This window comes from Carassius carassius, chromosome 20, assembly GCF_963082965.1.
Source record: "Carassius carassius chromosome 20, fCarCar2.1, whole genome shotgun sequence".
Lineage (NCBI taxonomy): Eukaryota > Metazoa > Chordata > Actinopteri > Cypriniformes > Cyprinidae > Carassius > Carassius carassius.
The window spans coordinates 18620501-18647738 of record NC_081774.1 but is presented as its reverse complement, the minus strand read 5'-3'; the positions used below and the strand labels follow the sequence as shown (position 1 = coordinate 18647738).

Genomic DNA, 27238 nt, shown 5'->3' with positions numbered 1-27238 from the left:
CATCTCATTTAAAATGATCGCAAATTAAATGGGTTTATTGGCTCATAAAGGATGGAGAAACTGTGCCCTGTATTGAAACCACTAAAGTGTAAGACATTTCAAAGCCAAAATGATTATTATTTTTAGTATTAGTATTGTTGTTGTTTTTATTTTTACTGAAGCTCATTAATAATTTTGTATTTCCAGGTCCACATTTTTGGATTGCCATATGATCATGAATAAATCATGAAGCAAAAACAAAAACCAGTTGACAGCCACTGATGTAAAATCTCCCTGCTGTAGCTTGTTTACTCATTAAAACTGGAGCTTTGAGAGATACAAGCTTATTCTGCTGCTGCTGGTGGCAGAACGGCATGATGGGAGTGCCATCAAAGATAAGTAGCATCCAAGGTGAAGAGTTTGTGTTGAAAGACATAAATGGCACTTAGATTCAGCGGTATAATGGTATTCTCGCATCTGGCTGATGTTTGATGTCTGGAGTCTTAGCTTCACTGATGTCTACAGATCGTCTTAGGGATGTTACTATGATCGAGTTGTTCTTTACTTTCATGCTGAAGTGGAACACTAGTGTTGTAGTAAGTGAAGTTGACATTGTTGGCTGTAGATTTGGGAACTGCTGTTGTATGTGATTCATGGCTCAGGACTCGTTTGGAATGATAATGCAGGCTTTGGTGTTTGTTCACATATAAATGAAGCTGTGAAAGTTGGTGGTTGGCTCTGTGAGGAGCGCTGCCTGAACGGAATGTCAAATGTTCACGCGAGAAGCGAAGGCTTTCTCTGTGTTCTGAAGTTTCTTAAATCTACATGAATACATAAACAGGGTTTTAACTATTGTTGAGTCTTGTTCAGACTGTCAGCCCAAATCTGATTTTTGTGCAAATCTGATTGAAATCCGATCATACTTACCGTATTTTCCGGACTATAAGTCACACTTTTTTTCATCATTTAGCTGGTCCTGCGACTTATAGTCAGGTGCAACGTATTTATCAAAATTAATTTGACATGAACCGAGAGAAATGAACCATGAAAAAACATTATCATCTACAGCCGCTAGAGGGCGCTCTATGCTGCTCAGTGTATGCTACAGGAGCACTGAGCAGCATAGAGCGCCCTCTCGCGGCTGTAGACGGTAATGTTTTCTCTTGGTTCTTGGTTCTAAATAAATGCGACTTTTAGTCCAGTGCGACTTATGTTTTTTTCCTCGTCATGACGTAGTTTTGTACTGATGCGACTTATAGTCTGAAAAATATGGTAAATAGTCTGAATGGCAATGAACTACATGAAATCCTATTTGTGCAAATCCATTTTGAGCTAAAATTCGTATGTGGTTTGGAATCTTATTCAAATCGCATTCCTGGAAATCTGTTTCAGTGTGACTGCTCAGATCGGATTTAGCGTAGCTTTTTCATGTTCTCACACCATGTAAAGCGTAAACACGTCAGATGTTTTTGTATAAAACATTATAAATGTCTTTGCAGAAACAAGCTTGTGTTGTTGCGAACTGTAGTCAAGTGGAAAAAGACAATATAATGCTATTATACTCACCTCTTTGAGAGTTGAAATCAGCGGAGATGTCAGCACGAAATAGTCACACATTCCAGCTTCTTGTGTTTTCTGATGCTGCCTCATAAGACCATAATAATAATAATAATAATAATACAGTGCGACGGCAACATGTTGTCATGTCATAATACAATATCTGTATTGCAAACTGTATTGCTGTTATTGTTGTTTTTATCTTTTTTTATTCATAAAAATGCAATGGCACTGCCATAGTGACCAACGCACATTCAGTAAAACGAAAACACAAATCGGATATGAACAGTTGCGATGCATTGTGTAGACAGTCAGTTGTTCAAATCAGATTCCATCCGGATATGCACAAAATCCGTTTTGGGCTGACAGTCTGAATGTATGGTTGGATTAAGTTGCTAAATCTATTTTATCTTTGTTTTCATTTAAATTCTCAATTAGATGTTATACACATTTTTAAAGTCAGCATAAAATGATACTTTTTTCCTCCCCTGTTGTGATATAAATCTGAGTGAAATCTGTGACAAAATGTGGAGTGAAATCTTTGGAATGGTTGGATCATTGTTGTTTGCTAATTTAATGTTTTAAAAAATAATGTGATCTATAAAAATATTGCATGGAAAATAAATACAAATTGTCAATACAAATAGATTTCATGGTCACTTTTAAATGTTTCAGTAATTTTAATTTAAATTTAAATTTAATTTAAATTTAATTTAAATATATCTACCATGAAATTAGTGCTAAAAAAACTAAAATTAAATTAAATTAAAATCGATTAAATTATTAAAATAGTTGTCAACTAATTTAGTTATCGATTAGTTGCTAAATAACTTTTATTTGCCGTAAGTGGCTCATTTCGTGCAGGGGGTGGAGTTGGCTTGGGGGAAAACACAGCGAACATCGTGTGTATTTGAATGACAAAAATGCACATATTGAGCGCTCCTTCTCAGAGACGTGTAGAACAATTGTAGTCTCGTTTAACTTTAATATTCATATACACTAGTCCATATCGATATTTAATTCATTGTACAGCCCTACTTTAGATTTATTTATTCAAAAATAGCCAAATTCCGTGACGTTCAGCTTTATATAGCAAGATCCATTTTTGACTAGATTCCGCGATTTGATCGGTGTCGCTTCGGGGTGAATTTATGAATGAAAGTGGGAAAGTTTTGACACACAACTAAGTTGTTATGTATCCTCATGTAGGGCTGCACGATGTGTCGTTTAAGCATCGATATCGCGATGTACGAATCCACGATAGTCACATCGCAGGATGTGATGTAGTCGTAGTTGATCCGTTATTCATTAACTGTACGGGCCAGCTGCTCCCCGGCCCTTGACGAATGTGATTTGGAGATTAATTGCATAGCTTAACCATCATAGAGTGAAAGTTTTGACCGGGCAGAGAGAGCGAGAGAGAGCGCGCGCGCGATAGAGAGTGTGCGCGTGAGAGAGAGATAGAGAGAGAGCGCGCAAGAGAGAGAGAGCGCGCGCGAGAGAGTGAGCTGTCTTGCTCTCTCTCCCTCGCATATATTGATCAATTGACACGATGGCGTCGATGTTTAAATCATTTAAAATGAGAATGTAAGTGTTCACTCCATTTTTGTTTGTAAGAAAAAATTTGATTAGATTTCATATCGCAATATATATCGCAGAAAAATTAAATATCACAATGTCATCTTTTCCCATAATTGTGCAGCCCTATCCTCATGCTTTTTAAGTGGGTATACGGAAATCCTTGGACTTTTCTAGTGGGTATACGGCAGATGCGTTTTCATGTGAGTTTAGGTTCGACACTAGGTGACATAGTTTTGCTTAAGGTAGAATGATAATGCTAATTATATATGCATGCCACTTTGTGAAACAACCTTACACAGTTTTGATAACGTTAATAATGAACACAATGTTAACATAGCCTACTGTGATGATATGCCGACTGCACACATACGCATGCTTAGTCTTGGGATTCCACAACTTCCCTTGATCATCCTCACAACTTATTGCTTGTAGCCATTTTGTCATCCTTTCCGTTTCTGTTGTTAATTAGGAAGGATGTAGAACTTCAATTCATAATTTGTTCGTTTATTGGCGGTACAGAAAACAATTGGCGCCAAGGTAATGTTTTCCCCCTAGGGGCTAAATTCACATCACGTGATGGGGCGTTCCTGGGGGCGTTCCCATACCAACCATCTGTATGTATAACTGGCCTCGTTTTATGTCACGTGCTTCCCGATCAGTCTCCGCAGCATTCAGTAGTGGTGGAAATTATGATTCTTTCATTTTTTTTAGTTCGTTCACCAAAATGATTCGTTCAGATTCTTTCATTGATTCGTTCAGTGACCATTTCTTCGTATTACACAAAATATGCCAGCAGGTGCCAAAAAAGATTGTCATATGTGTTATGTCTTAAGTCAACGAAAGTATTCACTTGTCACAAAAAATTATTTGGCTTTATTCAAATGTGTGCATAATCGCATTCAATATATATTTAAGTTGTTCAGATGAACAAGGCACGAGGTTTTCTTGCATAATTAGCATTTTAATTGTTTGGTCAGACAGTTCATATATTAGCCTATATATTCACATTCATAAATCGGGGATTAAACGTGGAATTATGTTCTGTATGCTAAATATGAAAACAAACGTATGTGCACAGTACCTATAACTGCACTTTTGCATTTTGCATTTTGACCCGGTTTACTCTCATTCATTTAGTTCACGAACGAGATAAACTATGTACCAGTTCATTTAATTCACGAACGACATGTATCCGTTCATTCAACTCGCTTGCGAACAACATGTGTACCAGTTCAGTCATTTTGTTCATGAACAATATCTCTAGATCTCGTTCAGACTCATATGAAACTCATTCAGTGAAGGGCGTATTCGTTCACTACATTCAACAAATCACATGCTCCGTCACATGTCATACTCGAAGGCTGTTGGCTCAAGGTTGAGTAACTCTTTGACAGGTTCACCGAGCTGCGCATGCACTGCTAATTGCGCCGCGCTGCTGTGTAGGGAGGAATTTCAGTGAACGAGAAATATGAGTCAGTGGATTACGTGAACGAGAACGATTCGTTCATCTAAAGGTTCGTTCAAAAAGAACTATTCATTCACGAACGACACATCACTAGCATTCAGCAAGATGGCGGAAGCAGGCGGAAGTGGAGTAAGCTCGAGAAAGAAAAAGAAAAAAGCGAAAGTTAAAACTAATCGAACAAAGTCATCCAAAGTGTGGGAGTACTTTACTTTGAGCCTTCAGAAAAGAAGAGTAACCTGTAAACTCTGCACTACTGAACTTATTTGTGCAGATTCTCCAGTACAATGTTGTTTGCAAATGTTTAGTCGTAAAAGCTGATAACATTGCTTTTTAACCGTTAACATTTAAAGCTTTGCAAACATGTTCTGTGATCAGTTTGTCGTTTACCAGTTCATAATTCAGTCTTGCAGCCTAATTATGACTGAATGAGAGAGGTAAATGTTTAAATGTATTTGAAATGCACTTTTGTTCCAAGTATTCACTGCTCTTTTTCACACAGCAGGTTTTTTGTGTGTGTCAAATTTTTTATTCTGGACAACCTTCTGATGGATTTAACTTTAAAATGTGAGTTCCATTCAGGTTTCATGCCATTGGCACTTTATTCGAAGGATTGTTTACAATTTCACAGCTTAAGCTATGAAGCTGTTTCCCAGGTATAGGCTGTGTGTTTACAGGAAAAAAATAATAAAATGCAATGTACTGCAATTTTATTCTGTTTTATCCTTATTCTTCGTGAAAATATGTTCTGAAAGATTCCTTAATAAGCTTTGTTCGGGATGTTAAACTACTTTAGGAGCTCTAAGGACTGCCATGGTGAAAACATTATTTGAAATCTCCTTGTGAAATTTGCTAGAGTACATATGGGTCAGTGTTTTGATTGCAGAAGAGTTCGACAAAGGATTATTAACACATTATAAAACACAACTCCAGGTATATTTTTGATGAGGATATGATAATGCAAAATGGTTAAAATCTCTAAAAAGTCTACGTTGAATGATAAAGACCCTTTATTAATAATTTACTTAGGGGAAAAAATGGGCAAAACTACAATTTAAGTACAAAAACCGATTAATCGTAAAAAATAATCGACAGATTAATCAAGTTATCAATTATCAAAATAATCAATTAGTTGCAGCCCTACTTGAAATAAATGAAATAATTATATTTGCAAAATAATTATTTATTTTGATTTATTTGAATAATAATAATAATAATTGCTATTATATAATTGAACAATAATAAATCCTACTGACTAGTGATTTTTAAAATATATAATAATTTTGCTTATGTAAATATACACATAAGTAAATAAGTAAATATAACAATAATATACTAATATGATTTATTATTAATAATATTATTTCTTATTTCTTATTATTATTATTATCATTACTACATAAAAATATAGATAATAGTTATTATCATATTTAAATAAGTATTTAATAATTTTTTAAAATATTTTACTTATTTGCTTAATGTTTAATAAAACATTTTTATTTATTTTATTTAACTTACATATTATAGCTCTTTTGTTGGTTTTATTGCTTCTTGTTGTGCTCATTTGTAAGTCACTTTGGATAAAATGTCTGCTACATGATTAAATGTAAATACAAATATAAACAAGTATTTGTAATTTGCTTAAAAATTAAGTAAATATATATAGGTAAATATTTTAAATAAGTAAGTATGCATTTGTTGTTAGAAAGTAGAAATACATTGTAATTGCTAACTCTTTGGAAGCTTATCACCGAGAAGTATTCTCATCCCAAAACCGAGTGCACCTTCTCGCACACTCACTGCCAGAGATCTTGCATTCTAGCACCTCGTGTGAGACGCCCACTCCTGTCAGGCATCTGGACCTGTGCCATTGAAGCAGATCCTCACACCCAAGAAATATAGATCTAGAGCCATTGGTTATCACTCAATTGTTTCTGTAAGCTTCTCAAAGTAGATGCCTTGCATTCTGTTGATGGATCTGTGAGTGCCCTAGTGTTAACTCAAAGTGAGTGCAATATTTGGATGAAGCAGCTGTTTATAAATGTGAGTTCTGCACCTTAATATCATTCATCACATGAACTGTGCCCTGTGTTGAACGTTCTAGGGAGCGATGACATGATAAAAATGCCTGTTTAATATCTCATCTATGTGTCTTGATTAGTCTGTGTTTCACTGTTAGGTTGTGCAAAAGCCATAACGCTGATTGAGGTAAAAATGTGGTTATTGCTTCATTAAACTGCTGAGCCTGGAGCAGCGAGTGTACACCAGGGTTTTCTCATTACTTGGATGTCCGCGTCGTTTGTAGGAACTTCCCATAAAATGACAAACTGTAGCCCTGTGAGCCTGTGAAGTTCCAACATCTGCTGCTTTCTGTAGTGTCATTATGATTCATTAACACAGTAGAAGGGAAGGAATACTGTGAGCTCAACACTTAAACACTCATCATTCACTCCCTGCATTTATGCGGCCCACTGCAAATGCCCTTACAATCAAAGAACAGCGTGTTCGCTAGAGACCGACATCTGCAGAAGACTGCACTGCTCAACAATACCAGCCTTTGAAATGCCCTTAGACCTCTCATAACACTTCTATGATCATATTTGAAAAATGACACTATGCTTGATATTGGAAAAAAATTATAATGAATAAGAAATAAAATAAGGCCTTCTAAATTATCATCAAACTGTTGATCGAAACCTCAAGAGGTCACCGAATATTATATGAGCTGTTTTATTAACTATATGTGGTTTGCAATTTTTGCAACCATGTTAACAGAAGTTAAGGACATGTGATTTGTGTAATTTTATAATGCAGAAGAATGAGCAACAAGTTAGGAAATGTAGCCCAAAATATACGGGGAATAATTTTGGAAATATTTTAATAATTGATTAACTGTGACTTCTATTTAAAACATGAAGAATATTCAATATTATATAATAAAGGTTCATATATATTTTTTATAATTATTTAAAACTAATTCATTATTAATTATGTATATTTAATGATAATTAAATGTTTTTAGCATCTAAAGTAATAAAAAAAAAAATTCTCAGAATAATTTTGGTAACAAAGTTGAATGGTTGAGTTTGAACATGCAGTGAACATCATATTTGACAACATTCAGAAAATGTAATAGTTATTTACTTATTTTCCCACCGTGCTATTGAAATGTGTACTAATGTTATTAATTTATTTATTTTTTACATTTTTTTTTGAATAGCTATTTGTAACGTTTCGTAGCCTACACTATTAAATTATATCCTAATAAATATTAAATCCTAATAAAATTTTTTTTTAAAAGTCCTAATTTCTTAGTATTCATATTTGCATAAAAGCCTTAGTTTTTTTTATTTAAATGTCACAAAAACTCCTGCTGGTTTGTTATCATTATTATTTGCATAAAATAATATTTTTCTCATGGTAAAAAAACTAAAAAAAAATATTCACAAGTTTTATATATTTTTTTGATTATTTAAAAATGTGTTAATGATATTTAAACATGTTCGTATTATAAATGTAAAATGTAATATAAATAATATAAAAAAAATATATATATTTTTTCTAGAATAATTTGGGTAATAAAGTTGAACAAACACACAGTAAATATAATATTTGTCAAATTTAGAAAACGTAATGGATTTATTTACAATTTTCCCACTATGCTATGGAAATGATGTCTTTACAAATGTTATTTTATTTATTTTCTTTTTTCTTAATGGTTCGTTTGGTATCCTACAGTATTGTCTTAATATCATAAAAGGAAAAATCCCAGTCCTCATTTCTTTGAATTCCTATTTCCATAAAAGCTTTAGTTGAGTTGTAAATGTCACAAAAACTCACCCTGGTTTATTACAATAATTGTTTGCATAAACTAACATTTTCTCGTTATGGTAATAAAACAGTTAAAAAATGCATTCAGGAGTTTACTGTTGACTGATTTGTGATGGCAGCATCTTACCTGCTGTTTTCTCTTGCCCAGGCATCAGCCCCACTGATAACCTGCAGCAGCTGGAGGACAAGGACAGCTCGGACAGCAGCTCAGAGCCCGTTAAAACCTGAGCCATACACAGGTATTTGCTATTTAGTAACTGCTTTTCCATCCAGTATAACTTATAGACAACCAGTTGCAAACAGCCGCCAACCTTCTGTTTGTACACCAGCAAACATTTCATATGATATTGACAGTACTGGAGGCAGAGGCTTTTTCCATTCCCAGGTCCTTTTAGTGTGTTGTGTTTGTTATTCTGTGCATTAGCAGATGTTCCTTCACAGAAAGACATGAGTTACCTGAGGGAACAGTTTTTAGAGCAGGGTAAGTTTTTCCCATGTCATTTCCTCTTAAGCGTATGGGGTGTACAAGCTGACATCTTCCTTTGATCATTGCCAGCATTTCAGAACTAAAGAGCTCAGTTCAGTCATCTAGGTGAAAGTGACGATGAAGTCGAGGTGTTCCAGACTCACTAGTAAGCTGTTGAAATGTAATCAGATGTTGTTAGGGATGCTATTTTTTACCATCCACAATCAGTTAATACAATTAATGAAAAACAGAAAGAGAAAGTGTCTCTCACACTTTGTTTATTTGTTAATTAACCCCAGATGATTTTTCTAGACAGATCTAAAAGTTGGAGGTGTATTTATGTTACAAAACGCTCCTGAAGTGGTCTCCATTTGCAGTATGCTTAGGAACAGCTGTCCAAGACTGCCAAACTATTGAATTTACAGTCACATTACCTTGGTTAAAAATGTTACTTTAATATTTTATTTTATAAAGACAAGACTGCCAAACCATCAAATTTACTATCAAATTACCTTGGTTAAATTGTTACTTTGATATTTCATTTTAATTAAATTAATTAAAAATGTAATTTTAAGACTGCCAAACCATCTAGTTTACAGTCATATTACTTTGGTTAATTTAATTTAATTTAATTTTATTTTATTTTATTTTATTTTATGACTGCCAAACCCTGGTTAAAAATGTTACTTTAATATTATATTTTATTTTATTTTATTTTAAGACTGCCAAACCATCTAATTTACAGACAAATTACCTTGGTTAAAAATGTTACTTTTAATATTTTATTTTATTTTATGACTGCCAAACAATCTAATTTACCGTTACATTACCTTGTTTAAAAAATGTTACTCAATATTTTATTTAATTTATTTTTTATTGTTTTGGTGTGTTTTGTTTTGTTTGCTCTGTTTTAGTACAAATGCAAACTGACATCTTTGGTTATTGCTTCATGCTTTTGTTTTATTTTTGTATTTCTTTTGTTTAGATTACATACAAATACCACTGTCTTTGGTCGTTGTTATTAAGTGCCCCATCCCCCCCCCCCCCCCGGCCAACTGTGAACCATGTAATCACATACGCTGACACCATCTTAAATTCTCTGTCACTGCTGTTCTCTTGCTGCTCCTTCAGTAGCACTAACGGGATTATTTCTCGGACGGATAAAGCATTAAGTGCATGAGAGTTTAGGGTTTTCAGCACATTTTAACTGCTGAGTCTGCTGTGGCTTCCTCATAGTGTACGGTGAAACTGTATACATACGCTCATTACTCATTCACTATTCTACGAGTGATCAAAGCCCCTGAGCGTTGGGAGAGATAAGGGCAAGAGTAAGGTCATGAGTGATGAGGTTTGTCCCATGAGCTTTAGTACAGGATAATCTGGGTCATGTCTTGGCATTAAAGGAACCTCAGTCTGGGTTGATGTCCCTAACATCCGTTTACACCAACTATATTAACATCATTCTCATTAACTCACAGAGTTAGTTAGGTATTGCTTACTGCACAAACACCCACAAGTAAACATTGCTATTTTTTTTACACCCTTGCTTTTTTATGTACTCTACAATTAAAAAAATTGCCGTCAGGAAGTTGTTTGTTTCTAATCAGAAAATTAGCAACTGTATGACTTTAATGATGTTACCAAATCTAAAGAGATTCCACTGCACTTTTATTCTTCTTAATGTGAATTCAAGTAGCCAGTCTCCAAAATTAACACTTAAATGCTTTTCTGTTTGCATGATCATTCCTAAAGGGTGTCCCATAGGGATGTTTAACATTTAAAAGTTGCTCTATAAAGAAAACAGAAAATTGTGCTTATGCTTTGAAAAGCCAAATTCTGGTTGTATGCAGTTGTGATTTAGTGTTTTGCAGACCTCCTCAGAATAGATGCACTGATGCTACCTGTGCCTGCCAGGTATCCCCTGATAAAGCACAGCATGGCCTGTGTTTGGTCTGGATGTCAGAATGATGCTTTTTAATAGGTTCGCTATTTACCTTAGGCTTTATTTTTTAGAGCCTCTCCTCTATCATTGAGCACCTCTGATTTACAGCGGTGGCATTGAGATCACAAATATCCTCGAGAACGCTGTGGGCCCTTCAGTGCCAGCATCTCAAATAAAGTGATCTGTCTGGATATTTTGGCAGAGGCAATGTCAGATGGTGATGGTGAACTGGAAGTGATGCCAGAGACGATATTGTAGCTCTAGATGTCTGACGCATATTGACATTTCTTCCATCTTCAGTCTTTAAGTTTCTGGGATTTTTGGAATGTCTGGTTTATATATATATATATTTTGCTCTTTAATTGCATGATGGCTTTTGAATTTGAGCTTATATTTGTTTTTGCTTAAATGGTAGATTCTAAAGGCCTGACCAACATGAATGACATTCGCATTGATGTTTTAAAAATGGCAGACAGACTTAATAAAATGCATATTCACTCTTTGACAGTTGTTGGTGCTTATGGAGAAACCAGAAATGCCCCTTTACCACAGTTACCCTGGTTAATAAAGCAACTGTCTGTCACAGAGAACAAAGGAAGTCCATTTGGATTTGGATAGTTCTCTATAATGCGTCCATAGGCAAGCTGTTGCACCGTGGAATAGACACTGCGTGATACTGCAACTGGTTTTGTAGCTTCTATACATCATATTATTATGTAACAAGGGCTCGGGTACATTCACACACGGACCTGCTGTGAGGGTGGGCCAGTGTCTGGATGAGTGACAGGAGGAATGAGCCAATGACCTGCTCTGCCCTGAGGGACGTGAGTCACTAGTCCAGCCCACTGCACACAGCACACAACCAGCTCTAATGTCACAACCTCGTGCTGCTGCTGCTGCTGCTGGTGTGAGGAGATAACAGATGGACACCAGAATCTGTTGCTAGCAATTTATCAACACACTGACACGCTCAATATTGCTGCTCGTTCTTTTTAGCTGTGTGCCATCACTGCTAGCTGTCGTGTAATCTTATAAAACTGTTGGGAACATATGGATATACAATATAAGGTTTTGCTTCTTCTATGATTAAGATGCTTTACAGATGATCTCAAATCAGTAATCTTATAAAACTGTTGGGAACATATGGATATACAATATAAGGTTTTGCTTCTTCTATGATTAAGATGCTTTACAGATGATCTCAAATCAGTCAACCTGGTTTGCATAGGCTATGTGGTTTTAAGACAATGATAAAGATACAAAAATACATGTAAAAGGATAGTTCACCCAAAAATTTAATTCCTTTATTAATTACTTAGCCTCATGTTGTTCCAAACCTGTAGGACCTTTGTTCATCTTCAGAACACAAATTAAGATTATGAATAGAATACATCATACAATTGCAGATACTAGTAATGGAAAACCTATATATTTGGTTTCTATGCACATATGACTTTCATGTCTCTGGATGATCAAGGGCCCATATAGCAAATAGGAACAAAAGATTCAATCTGATGAAAAGAACATAGAATAGAGGAATGATAAAATAATATTAAAGGTATCTACAGCAAACAACAGAATAACTACTATAAACCAACAAACAGAAAAAAATGACAAAAACAACACTATACAGATAAAATAAATAAATAAAGGGCCATAAAAAGCTTGGTCATCCAAAAACACATTTTCCTGCACAATCTAGGAATGGTCCCCAAATTTTATAGAAATGATTAGAGGATCCCTTAATTATGTGCCTAATTTTTTTTTAGATTAATAAAATGAAAAATGTCTTTAATCCATAAAGAATGAGTAGGGGGTATTGGCGATTTCCAATTTAGTCAAATTAAACGTCTTGCCAGAAGTGTGACAAAAGGTACAACATACAGTAAGTCTTATATTTAGGCATATCTAGAGATATAAAGCTGTAACAGCCAGAGGTTTTATATGAATTTTGAGAATTAAGGTATTGATTTAAAAATCTGGGACCAGTATTTGTGTAGAGATGGGCAGGACCAACATTTGCAGTAGTTGCAGGAGCCTGGTGACAGCGGTCATATATGGGATCTACTTCAGGATATATTCTGGAAAGTCTAACTTTGGTCCAATGAGTGCGGTGAAGAATTTTACACTGAATCAAACTATGTCTGGCACAGAAGGATGAAGTATGCACATGAAGTAGAATCTTAAATCAAGATATTTTTGTTGAAACCTGAGAGCTTTCTGACCCTGCATAGACAGCAATGCAGCTGATACATTCAAGCTCGAGAAAGGTAGCAAGGACATCTTTAAAATTCAGCGTTAATTTTATGATTATCATGTCTATCGTGCTGAAATCATACGTTTAAACCATATTAGTTTTAACTTCTGATGAGTTTTTTGAGAGCACATATCGAAAGCATGTACATAGAAAGTGGCTGTCACATGGCATGCAAGTAATAAACTAACATTGTCTTTTATCTCTTAAAGTGAAACTCCAGCCCAAAATGAACATTTTGTCATGAATCACTTACCCCCATCTCGTTCCAAACCCGTAAAAGCCTTGTTCGTCTCCGAAACACAATTTAACATATTTTGGATGAAAACCGGAAGGCTTGTGACTGTCCCATAGGACTGCCAAGTAAATTACACTGTCAAGGTCCAGAAAAGTATGAAAAGCATTGTCAACGAACAACGTTTTTACGAGTTTGGAACGATATGGGGGTAAGCGATTCATGACAAAATGTTCATTTTGGGCTGGAGTATCCCTTTAATGTGCTTAAACTGTCAAATACACAAGTTTATGTTAAAAACACACATAAACACTTGGTAATGTCTGTGAAAGTAAACAGCTGGGAAAGAAATTGCATGTTTATGTTAGATCTGTGTGGCAGCAGCATAATATACAGTAAATAAATCAGTAAATCCACTGCGCTGTTGTCTGCTCTAAAGCTCAAACTCTAAATAGTGTTCTGTGCTTGTCAGTGCAGCCAGAGACAGAACAGTTAGCATGCTTTGCTCGAACTTTGGCCCTGGTATTAGAACTGCTACACCGTTGCTTAAACACAATGGTGGTGCTGTGGGTTGAAACCATAGACTGTATAAAAACATGGACGTAGTGTCCGTGACGTCACCCGTAGACTCCTGAAGTGTGTTTTTGAAGCCTAAAGTGCGCAGAGCGGGCTGTCACCGTCTTGGCAGCACGTCACTGCCCGACTCTCCCGGACAATCAAAAATTGGGCAAAAAGGCGGGAGCTAGTTGCTGAAGCCACGCCCACTTAGCGTGACGGCAGTGTCAGCAGCAGCAAACCACCTGTCACTCAAGTGGCCACGCCCTTAATTATGCAAAACTTTAAGTCTTAATATAATTTAAACAAATAATAATAATAAAAAAATTCACCACCCTCACAGTTGTCATGAAAGGTAAAATTAGCTATTTAGACCAAAATCATTTTTTGTACCAGGCTGTGAACATGATTTTTCTGCTGTAAAGTGGGGCATTTTAACATGGGGAGTCTATGGGACTGACTCCCTTTTGCAGCCAGCCTCAAGTGGCCAGTTGATGAATTGCAGTTTTAGTTACTTCCTTGTTGGCTTCACGAGAGAGAGCGGGAGGTTGGCGCTCGGCTGAAACGTGCAGATTAAAGGGCGTTTATATTGTAATAATATCCCCTTTCTACATCACGAGGGGAGCGATATCTGAGCGGCTTGTTTTTTTCACAAGCTTGAAGAGAAAGTTTTTCCAAAATAAAGTTACCGGGTTGTTCTTTTTCACATTTTCTGGATTCATAGGTGCACCGGGGACCCGATTATAGAACTTAAATGATGATATATCACCTTTAAAAGATATTTTATAAATATTTATTTAATAAATTAGTGTTTTTATTAATAAATAATATTATTGTATATAAACTTGACTTTTTATTATGTATAAAAATTTAATGTAACATAATTGTTATTTTATTTTTAGACATATCAATTTTTTTTTTTTTTATAAAAATTTATTTTTGACACCACAAGCAGGATCATACTGTAGCTCTCCTCACAAGAGAAATGTTACTAGAGGACGAGTCTTTAAGCAAATGTGATAAAAAGGATTTTAGCTGAAATCCAATCTTCTCTTTGTTTTCTACAATACTTTGTAACCCAATACACCCAGAGGGACATTAGCACTTAATATCATCTCACACAACAGACCTGCATGAATCTAGAAGCAGCGTCATGTGGACATTTATATAGTTGTTTGAAGTATTCATGTGGCCTCTAAGCAGCATTTTTTTGTCAGTTTCTTTTTTAAACTGCCTAAGAATTGTTCACGTGATCATCATGTGTTTGGAGTGGATACATTTTTTTGGGCTTCTCAGACAACAAGATGGATTTAATGACTGTGTTGCTACATTGCCAAACAGCTCAGCTGATGTTGCGTATTTTCTGTGCGTATTTCTGTGATTTTATGACCCGAGGCGCACTGAGATGTGGTTTACGTGGTCATACAGTATAACACTGATAGAGATGAGAGCACATTCCTAACATGGGAAATGCACTCGTTTATGTGCTTTATGGTACGTTAGCTGTACATAGGAAATGGTAAAAACCTCATGAAATTACAAACTGTTTTACGTATACAGTATCTATTTAATGAAATATTCATGTATGAATGTAATAATGTACATTTAATGAATTAATACTTTTGTGTTTACTGCTAAAAGCCACAGATCTCATTATGGTCTTTTAAGGGTAGAAGGGAATATTTGTGCACACTGGAGTACACACATGACTGGTATGTTTCTGATGAGCACAGGATCACATACAGAGGTCTCCATATGTAAGAAGGATTGCATGAGTTACTGATCTTGGAGCAAGTCGTTCTAATATCCATTTTACAAATCGCTGTTTAATTTCAGAAGGCCGAATCACAATGATGGCTCGATGAGGTAGTGTTATTCTTACATGGACGATAAGGGTGAGCGGGTGCGTTGAGAAAGCTGTGGGGATTGTCTTTGGCTCTGATAATTCAGAAGGGCTTTGGAGGGAGATGAAATGATGTGAGATGGCTCTTGGCTGGAGTCCCACAGCTGGGCTTACTCTGTTTTGGGGGAAGGGGCTATAGCACTCAGCACAGAGAATTAAAGGAGACTTTTTTTTTCTTTGTGGGGGCGTTTAGGGAGATTGTTACAATTATTACTCTCTCTTCATGAACCATGTTTTAGACTCCTCTGTGTTCTGTAATTATGTATAAAGAGAAAGGCCCATTGCCCATATGCTGTTTAGGCTCATAATCACTGACCCCTTCCCGAAACATATAAACAGTCATTGTTGATCGCGTTATTAAAGAACTGAAAACACAGTTTTCATCACAGTATGCTCATATTATGTCTAGCTTAATCCCAGGTGGCTGCAAAGTTGTTTGCTATGTATGCTTGTTTTTGGCAAAATGGGTTAGTTTAGAGTGTAAAATTTCTTAAGATTTCACGAGAGCAATACTTTTATGCTTTCACTCTCTGACTGGAACATATAATTCACATGCATTTACTAGTAGAAGTTGTTTTATATGTGTATGTCTATGTTTGTCTTAAACACACGTTAAGCTTTACTCATCTGTGGAATGCTGTCGATTGGAACTAAAAATACGTATACAGAATGTATATATACCGTAGTACAGATTGCCCCCTAGAATTTTATTTTAACCACATAAGCTTAAGTGTGCTTTTCTAGTTATTTTCTGTGCGAGTCAACAGCATGCCACAGATGAAGTGTAACTTAAACAGAATTGTTCTTTTAAAGGCCATCTTATTCTGTTTTCTCTGATACGTCTTCCTTTGAGATTTCTAAGACTTTACAAAGCCTGTATGGCTCTATCTATCCCAAAATTAACTCTGTAGATGTTTTAAGTGCTTGGGCGAAAAAAAGAGTACTTTTGGGTCTAGTGAGGTTGACTTGCTAATGGGAGTTTTTGTAATTAAATTCTATGATATTTCTACAAAGCTGATTTCTATACAAGAATAAAATTCCAAGTGAACCAGAAGTCAGATATGAGTGTCATTGAAAGATAATGTTTCAACTAATGACATACACTGTCATGTCATGATAACATTCTGAGCTGCCTGACAAATAATATAACTGGAATTTTTGAAATAATAGCCCATTTATTACAGTCAATCAATATAAGCAAGAAAGGGTACACTCTTAAAAATAAAGGTGCTTATTTTTGGTCCATTTTTGGTTCCAAAAAGAACCATTCAATCTGAAGATATTATAGGTTCTTTATGGTAACCATTTAGACAAAAAAGGTTCTTCATTGGGATCTTGAAGCACCTTTATTTTTAAGAGTGTATACTTTTTGATCTAAATAAATACCCTAGACTTGTGCTGGCTTGAAATAAAATGGGCCTGAGCACAAAGAAGAGACTCAGTAATGGCTGAGCTGATGTGAATTTCTTTTATTCATATCTGCAGTTCTTAGATTGAATCAGAAGATTGTCACATACTGTTGTGCCATAAAATGCTTTGTCATAGCAATTTACAGAACTATGGCCACCACCAACACTCTTGTCCAAGAACTTCTGTAATTACTTTTATTTATGAGACCAGGAACGTTTTCCACCATTTTATGTTTGCTTCTCTCTTCTATGTATTTTTTTTCTTGTCCCACTGCAAAGAGCCTCAGGGTTTTGGCAAGAACATGAGCCCCAATCATACGTCTATATTGGCTGTAAAAAGAAAAGCACACTCACACAAATTGCTGAATCATTGTTTCTTTGCATTTGTATGAGAATAATTTGCCTGTTTTCACTTATACGAGAAAATATAAATGTCATTTTGATATGAGATAATTATGAGCAATAAATAAGAGAGCTGGGTAATCAAATTCGCTTTCGCTTTATTGGATGGTTATTCAGATAAACAACGGTAATATATCAAATAAAGGATTTTCATCGAGGGATAACCACTAGATAAATTGCAGTTATACATATGGGACCACAGTGCAATAGCCTACATAAATATTCCCAGATTGAAGTCCTAGATTGTCTCACCCACACTCACCAGCACCAACCAAATGATATTAATTCCACTGATATTGAGGTGTGCACATGTTTCCATTAGTTGTTTTCTAGTGCTTCATCTGCCAACAGCACGCTAGAGTCGTATCTCTTCCTGTTGTTGCTAGGAATGTGATGTCACCTGCTCCCTTAACAGTGTTGGTCCTTGTGTGTTTCAGATTCTCAGCCTTGGCCAGGAACAAAGGAGCAGCGACAAGGCTTTTCCCCACAATCCTCTGGTGCTGCCTCCCAGCTGGCTGAGCCTGACGAGTGTGCTGACACTTACTGGAGCTGAGTGCTCTCTTTTTTCTGCCGTGCGGGTCTGGCTACGTGGAGGAAGCAGGGGCTTATTAATGAGCTGCAAATATGAGGCCTCACTGTTGACAGCCAGTGGAGATAGAATTAATAGTCCGGTCATCTGGCTTGATGTGTGTGTCTCCAGGCTGCCCCTTGACGAGAGTCCACTGCGGAATCCACCACGGCGGCCGCCGAGAGACCAGCAGAGATGCCCACCGAGACGCTACAGGCAGATAGCAAGCCCGCCGGTCAAGGAGGGGCCTTTGCCTCTGCTGTCCCACTCCGCATCCTCAACAAGGGGCCCGACTACTTCCGCCGGCAGACCGAACCTAACCCAAAGCGGCTGAGCGCCGTGGAGCGGCTCGAGGCTGACAAAGCCAAGTACGTGAAGAGCCAGGAGGTCATCAATGCTAAGCAGGAACCCATCAAGCCACAGGTTCTTGCCAAGCCCCCCGTCTGCCCGGTTCCCGTCAAGAGAAGTGGCGGTGTGGGATCTAGCTTGAAAGCCTCCAACAACAACGCCAAGTCAGACACTTGTGCTACCACCACCAAACGGGAGAATCTCAACTTGGAGATCCTGAAGAACATCTTGAACAGCTCCTCCTCATCCGAGGGGCCTGCCAAGGGGACTTCACACAAAGTCGGGGCCTTTAGCTGGGCACCGCATCGCTCGTCCGAGCTGTCGGAACCTGGATGTCGCTCCTTTGCTGACTCGCTCAAGGTACCACCTTCCACACAAGGTCGACACAGTCCACAGGGAGGCAACTTAAACCTGAGTCGCAGGCTGCTAGAGGAGAGGTCGTGCGAGGCCGATGGCGAGCGCTCGCCACTGCACGCCTCCCACAGTTCCTCAGACATTCGCCGCATGTGCAATGGTAAGCCACTGAAAGTGGCTCGCAGTAGCAGCTCTTCCGCACCACCACTGCCGCCCAAGCCTAGCGCCAAGGCCTTGGCTGCATGTGACAATGCTCCCTGCACCTCTGAAAGAGAGACACTATCTAGCACTGCTACAGAGCTGGAGTTGGGCAGTTCTGTGGCCCGCAGGCCCTCTCTGCACCGCTCCAAGTCAGACCTGAGTGACCGCTATGCTCGGGCCGGTGCAGACGTGGAGCGCTTCTTCAACTATTGTGGGCTGGATCCCGAGGAGCTGGAGAGCGTAGGTGTTGAAAGCTTCGCCCGAGCGAACTCTGACATCGTGTCACTCAACTTCCGTAGTGCCAGCATGATCAGCTCAGACTGTGAGCAGTCACGTCATAGCAATGACGACCTGACCGATGAAGAAGACGATGCTGGGGAGCGTGTTCCCTACGGTATTTCCGCCGTTGAGCGTAACGCCCGTGTCATTAAGTGGCTCTACAGCATCAAGCAGGCACGGGAGTCTCAGAAAGTCTCCCATGTCTAAAAGAGGGAGCAGACCTCCCCAACCTGGTCTGAACTTGGTACCTGCTTATTTTTGCAAACCATGCAAGTCTTTGAAATTTCGAAAGATTACATGGCAAAGCATTTTGAGTTGACGGTACTTTTTAGTCGCTTTTTGCATTCAGTGTTCATTGTCTTCTGAATCTGCATGACTCCTTAGACACTCACCCTCTTTGCAGCGTCAGGGTAATGCAGCTTATGTAGGAGCCTCTTTAAAGATGGCTGCGTCAATGCCATCTCTGTGCAGAGAACAACTCGTATTTCCTTTTTTTCTTTTGTTCTTTCTGCCTCTGTTTGTCAGATGTTTTGATGCCAGCACCTTTCAGGTGCTTCTTATTTCACTTGGGCGCACTGAGCCAGGAAGCCATATTGGTATGAATGCAGAGCTGCAGTGTTTTTAGACTTCTTTTGATCCTCTCTTTCTGTCACTTATTTTTTGACTTGTTCTTATGATGGAGACAAGCTGTATGTATATAAACATCAGTGAGTAGACACAGCAGAAGCATGTTTTAGTCTATTCTCGAGATCTCCCACGCCCGACTTCTCTCGGTCAGCCTTGCACTGGTCATATTGTTCCAGCAGTATCATGATACCATTCAGCTTCATGTGTTTTGTTTTCACCTTGTCTGTCGTCCATAAAATTCCTGTCTGGCAGTTGATTATTTTTGTGGTACTATTGTTTTGAAAGGTGTAAATGCTGTAAGAATATGTATAGAATATTCAGAGCTGTCGGAAAAGCATTGTGTGATGATGAGTATGCTATGTTCTTCCATAGCTCCTTGTCAGTTTGTTCCCTCTCAGCTCGCAATGCGAGGCTGTGTGAGACATTTGTCCATGAACAAATCTGTATGACACTGTTGTTACAATGACGTGTTTGGTATATTGAAGTTTGAGCTGTTACTTAAAAATTTAATCAAGATGTTTGTTCATATTTAGTTCTTTTAATTTCAATAAATGGCTGATTTTGCCAACTTTTGCCATCTACCTCAGATGTTTGAATGCATTTTTATGTTATTTATATATTTGATGCATGCACATAATTTTCTTTTTTTCGTGTGTGTATTTTCCTCGGAAAAAAGAGTAAATGATAAAACAAAGAAAAAAAAATTCACACACTTTCCTTTTAAGCAGTCATAGTCATTTTTAAACCAGCTCACACAGTGGGTAGAAAGTGGTGGAAGAATAACAAAGGCCAGTCATGTGATTCTCCTATTGCTGACCCTGAGAAAACAGCTGTCAAGTCTTATATGCTCAAGATTTGCGCATAGGCAAAATCTTCCCTGTTTTGAAACCCTATTTCGCTCTCATTGTAGCCCTTGTCTCTTCACAGAGCATTGCTGTCCGCAGGAGGGTAGGTATCTTTTATTTAGTCATCTTTGCTGCCCGCTTTCTCAGAGCAAGGGGAAATGATCTAATTCATCACAAATGTTTAGAAAGACCACACCACTTCACTAGAGGCCCCCTCGCTCCCCAGAGCACCTGACTCACTCCATAAACAAGCACACATGAAACCTTATGTTTATTTACAAAGCAAACATACAAAAAAAGTCAAACGTCCTTTTACTGTACAAAAACTGTAAAACAACGATTTTGAAGTTGGAGGAAAACGAGTTGGACGCGCATCAAAAGCTCATGCAAGACAAACTTTTGTGGTTAAGAAGTATATACATTTTTAATTTTTGAAAATGATCGTTTCATTAGATAACACTCTTATTCCATATAGAGCCCTTCAAAGCTGCATTGAAACTACATTTTTGACCTTGAAATCATTGGCCACAATTGAAGTCCACTATATGAAGAAAAATCCTGGAATGTTTTCCTCAAAAACCTTCTTTTCGACTGAAGAAAGAAAACCATGATGACATAAATATCATTTAATATCACAATAAAATATCAGGAATTTTTAATTCTGGAAGTGAACTAATCCTTTAATAAAAGGTTGTTTTGCTTTTATGTTTTTCTAAGCAATTGGACTAATAATGTTAGGCTTGTGGACAATGTAATGGGTGGAAGAAAAATATTGTGGACTATTTCATGACTTTTTCTTGAATTTGCCATTTTCCACAGAGAACCACCATAGCGACCACATAGAAATGCACTAAAATACACTCTGAGAGACATTACACAGGTTATACTGTTATACTCAACAGCTATTAGAATAAGGAATGTCTTATTTAAGCCACAAAATGGCTGCCAACTCTTGTTGTGAAATTGAATGTCGTTTTTAGGGTAATTATAAATTGTAATAGCATTTGAGTGCCTGTTAAACAATATTTACACAATGCACGCCCTCTTCGCTACACCCCTTCCCCCAGAAAAAGTGTGTAATGTAGGATTAGCGAATCCTTCCTCCGGCTTTGCATGACATGAAGATAATTTCTCAGTAGATCTAAAGACAAATGGGTGTTTATCTGTTCATGTGAGGAAAACACAAGACTGTTGAGCTGTGACGGGGGGTGGGGGGATTGGGGCTGGGAATAATGCCTTACCTTCCCTGGCAGGACCTGGATTGAAACAAAATGGCACCCCGGGCAAAACCAAGACTCTAAAACTGAGGAGGTAAATTGAATTTTCCATTTTGTTTCCTACACTACACTAATAACATCAGACCCCCTCATGAACACCTTCATTAATTTCCATCTAGCATGTCTCACAAAAGAGGCATTGATGAATGCCCTTTCTATTGCCTCTCTCTCTCTCTCTCTCTCTCTCTTTCCCTGGCAGGAGCAGAGCAGAACATTAAGCAATGAAAGCAAGCCATGTTTGAGCTGTCTCTCTCTGCTGGAGGGATGCTGTGACATGGTTGTTGGGGTTCATTGGCTGTCATCATTCCCCCTGCACGCCTCGCTCAGCAACACAAAGTTTCTTCATCCCTTTGACTCATGCTTTTCTAATGCAGTAGTTTAAGCCCAGCGCTTACAACTGTGAGCTAACATGACATTTACCACAGATTCCCGCTCAGCTGCTCTCTCAGGCCAGAGGCTCACAGTGATCATGTGGTGTCATAACAGGCGGAGTGTGGCCTTGTGGTCTCTGTGTGTTTTGTCTGTGACGCTGCAGCATTAATAAACAGAGATTCAATATTGAAATGAAGAGCACATGCCCCTCGGATTTTCAAACCAAGTGATTTTTCAGTGTAACTTTACATGTTCTTTTAAATGAAGTTGCTTGATTATTGTAGGTTAAAAAATGTAAATGCACGCTGATCTTTTAAAGAGAAACTCCACCCCAAAATACATTTTTTTGTCATTAATCAATCACCCCCATGTTCCAAACACGTATAAGCTTTGTTTGTCTTTGGAACACAATTTAAGATATTTTGGATGAAATCCGGGACGCTTGTGACTGTCTCATAGACTGCCAAGTAAATACCACTGTCATTGTCCAGAAAAGTATAAAAAGCATTATCAGAATAATAGTCCATCTGCCATCAATGGTTCAACCATGACGTTATGAAGTGACGAGAATACTTTTTGTACACGAAGAAAACAAAAATAACGACTTTATTCAACAATTGCTCAACAGTTCCGAAAACAACTAAGCTTTTACGGGTTTGGAACGAGATGGGGCTTAAGTGATTAATGACAAAATTTTCATTTTGGGGTGAAGTATTCCTTTAAGTTCAGTTTCAGTTTTGCTTTTTCATCCTATTAAAAAAGTCATATATTTGAAGTACATTTATTTGATTACGGTGGTTCAAACGCTTAATTTTGTAGGACTTCATATTTCTGCTACTTTTTGTTTTTAGTCAGATTATACCTTCAAGTATCTGAACAATACGAGCAGCCCGTCAGAGCGATATATCATTCGAAAACATGTGAGGTCCATCGTTAAAATTCCAGTAGGTTGGTAAAAGCTTTGTCATCAACCTGCATTCACTTGTGTTCAGTCAGGAGAGTAAGAGGGCTCTGTGTGCAATGAATGCTCCTGAAATTGAAATTCAAATGGTAGCGCACATCTAACCAGTATCAGCTGCTCTAAGATTCCTCTCTAGCCTCACATTACTGAAGACGCTTGATGGAAGAAGGTAAAAACCTGAATTATAAAACTTAAATTAGGTCATGTAGATAGCTTTTAAATCAGTGCATTATATTTCATCACGTTTTTGATTTATGGAAGCATGAATTCTAACATCTATAGTAGATATAGTTCTAATACCCTTCCTTCAACTACACATAAGACCAACAACCAGAATCATCTGATTGAAGTGTTTTCCATTTCTGAAAATCTTTAATGGGTATATTATATGGAGATGACATGCAGATGTTGTTACAGTATTAGTGTGATGCATGTGGTGTCTGCATATGAAATTGAGATTAAGGAAAGCTTTTAGGCCTACTTTGGCTGTGTACTAAGGATAGAGTGTGTAACCCATCTTATATTTATCTGGGGCGACATTATTTGATCAATTTAATCAGAGCTTATCAGCACTTTTTTTTTCTTTCAGAAAAGATAATAAACGATTCCTGAATTCTGAAGGATCATGTGACACTCGAGCTCCAAATTCAGCTTCGTCATCACGGGGATAAATATTAGCCTGTTGTCCACTGAGAGAGAAAAAAAGAAGATATATCAAAGGGCTGTTTGATATATCTTTTTTTCCAGTTACCTTAAATAGAACAGAAACATTTCACAAAATCAAATTTTAAATATCAGTAAGACATTTTGGCATATAAATTGATTAGTTCCACATAAACTTGCTGTCTCAGGGACACGATGCACAAGTCAGTCACGCAAGGCTATAATTAACCTAGAAAGCTTTCATTTCAGTTCTCAGTTCAATATCAAACTCTTTGCATGCAGCGAAGGAACAGATGTCCCATTTGGATCCTCATCTGTTTGTAGTGAAGGTATGCAAATATGTTCCTCACTTGCAGATTTATTTTACTATAAATAGTGCACGTGTGGTGCAAAAATCTTATATTTATTTTATAAAAAAATTCAAAAACAAACTATTATGTGGTTCATTCTAGGTGCTCGATGTCAGATGAACAACAGTCATTCCAGACCAGCCTGAACCAGAACTACATCATGACAAACAGAGGCTGACACCTAGTGGTGAGATCTGCTTTCTACATCGGTAAGAATATACTGTACATACTGTAGAAACTCTTTTATAATCTAATTCCACTTCATTAAATGCCAGTGTTTTTATACTGTGCTTAATATTTAAAAATGTGTTCACTTCTGAACTATAGAACAAAATGCTAAACTAGTTCAACAGTTTGACAGGGCATTCAAATCCCCAAAGGGGGCAGCGTGTGCACACTGAAGATCCTAATGTAAAGACACAAGATGTAGATGTTTTGGCCGTTCACAAAATAATTTTATTTTATGAAACATGAAGTATTAAAGTGTGTAAAACAGAGTGAATTATATAATAATAAACAAAGTCACATGACTTCATCATAGTATGTTTAATAAACTACAGCACGTGGTATGACTGCTAGAATTTCCTCATTTTGTGATGTGCAATTTAGAGATTTAGAGAATTTAGGATTAAATTATGTAGATGAATGTAAACTAATCATGTACACGAAAATGATTTTTGGTATAGACACTACAGAAACCATCATTCCTAGCATGGGAATTTAATGAGAAGACTTAAAATGTTGAAATTAAGTATTATTTTATGTGCTGAGCAAGATTAGAAGACAGGGAGACTTGACAGCATTCAATGTTTAGTTTGAGTTTGGAACCTTTTCAGTTACACTTGAGCTTTTGCTTAAACTGAGGGTGGAAACAGAGAAACGCTTAGTTGTTCTACACAAGTAGCATTTACTATTTACCATGCTCATTTAATATTTAAAATGCTATTGCTTGCTAACAGGTTGCCTTTATTTTTATAGTGCTTAATGCAATAGGCCTACAGATTCAAAGCAGTAATCAGACTATTGAACAGTAAAGTAACAGAAACAATTGTGCAAACTTTAAAAAAATAAATAAAATAAGGCTAAAAATAGTATCATTTATTCAGCTACAGTCAGTTCAGTGTTGGTTCAGTTGAAGTTCATTTCAGTTTAATAAGTGTGTAAAGTTCATTCATTATGAAACTAGTTCTGTTCAGCTCTCAGCAGCTCTACTGAAGACAGCACTGTCATTATTCAGTTTGATTCAGCTCAAAATCACCACTTCATTCACAAAAGTTATGAATTTGATTAACTTGGAATCGATGTACGTGGCTAAATACAGTAGATCATTTTAATCCAACACTTTTTTTTGTTTATACCACAGTTTCATGACTGTAAAAGTATATTTAGCCATTTATCATATAGTAACCATTATGTTGAGCTGAACTAAAATGAGTATTTAAAAAAAATCTCGGACCATTTTCTGACTTGTAGAGAAAGTTAACACAGACCTACATGTCGTTCTGTTTAGAGTTAGTGACTTGCAGTGGACTAATTTTCTGGAGCTTTCCAACTACTCATTCTATCCATCTACCAATCCAAATAAAAATAAACATCTACCTAGCAACCGCTTATAACCTTCAAACTTCAACTCTCTTTGCAAACTTCCAAAATATTAGAAGTACAGACACTTTAAATAACCTTCACACTTCAGACAAATTTTCACACAAGGCTTTGTCAAGACAACATTTAAAGTTAGCCTTGACAGACTTTCTTTTCTTGTTTATCTTCAAGATTGTTCTGCTAGGAGCAGATAAAATGGCACATTGTTCCCACATTAGGCAAATCTGCTCTACAAGAGCACACACTGACACGTCTCATCCATTTAGCATTGAGTGCTAGAGCAGACGTTGTGTTCTCCTGAGGGACTTGGCTTTCTTAAAAGGCAGGGCATTTGAAAATACATGAGGAACAGGTGCATGACAGTCAGCAAACCATGTGGACAGATCGAGGAGAGACTGAAATTAATTACACTAAAAAGGAAGTCATTCAGAGACTCCTGTGCATCATAAAACCAGGTGAGCTCAGGACAAGACTCATCAGTAATGATAAATGACAGTAGCCAGACACCAGACACCTTAAAAGTTACTTTATATAGGTCAACAACAGAAATGAAATTCAGGGCTGCAAAGGGACTGGTCACTTTTTTATGTTTTACGTTCAGACAGGGATGTGGTTCATGCTCTAGTTTAAGTGTGCAGGTGACCAAATCAGATCACAAATATAAAGTAGTGTTGGCACAGTGGATAAGATACATGCCTTTGGTGTGAGAGACCCGGGTTTGAATCCACTGTGAGACACCAATGTGTCCCTGAGCAAGACACTTAACCCCTAGTTGCTCCAGAGATGTGCGACCTCTGACATACTGTATATAGCAATTGTAAGTCACTTTGGATAAAAGCGTCAGCTAAAATGAATAAATGTAAATAAAAAAATATTTTTTTTCCTTCATCAGTCATTTTATCTACAGTACCTATATTTTATGATATAAAAGAATAGTCTACTCAGAAATGTAAATTCTATCATCATTTATCATTTATCCTGACCTCACAGATTTTAAAATATGTTATTTTGTGTTCCCCAGAAGAAAGAAAGTCACAAGAGTGATTAAATGATGATATAATTTTACATTTTGGACAAACTATTCTTAAATTTCTTTTGTGTGTGTGTACGTTTGTGTGTGTGTATATATATATATATATATATATATATATATATATATATATATATATATATGTGTGTGTGTGTGTGTGTGTGTGTGTGTGTGTGTGTGTGTGT

The 27238-nt window shown here is 37.0% G+C and overlaps 1 protein-coding gene across 3 annotated transcripts in view; it reads left to right on the top strand.

Annotated features, from left to right (window-relative positions):
* LOC132096582 (protein FAM110B) overlaps positions 1 to 20534 on the top strand; it is a 61939-nt gene extending 41405 nt beyond the window's left edge. For 2 of the 3 annotated variants that reach the window (XM_059502027.1, XM_059502029.1), the window contains exons 2-3: positions 8559 to 8649; positions 18014 to 20534. In XM_059502027.1, the coding sequence (XP_059358010.1) occupies positions 18340 to 19533 (1194 nt within the window). In that variant the 5' untranslated portion in view covers positions 8559 to 8649; positions 18014 to 18339 and the 3' untranslated portion in view covers positions 19534 to 20534. Of the gene's footprint in view, positions 1 to 8558; positions 8650 to 10889; positions 11000 to 18013 lie in introns of those variants that run through there. The other variant, XR_009422598.1, reaches the window with a different exon arrangement.
* Positions 20535 to 27238: the final 6704 nt, after the last annotated feature.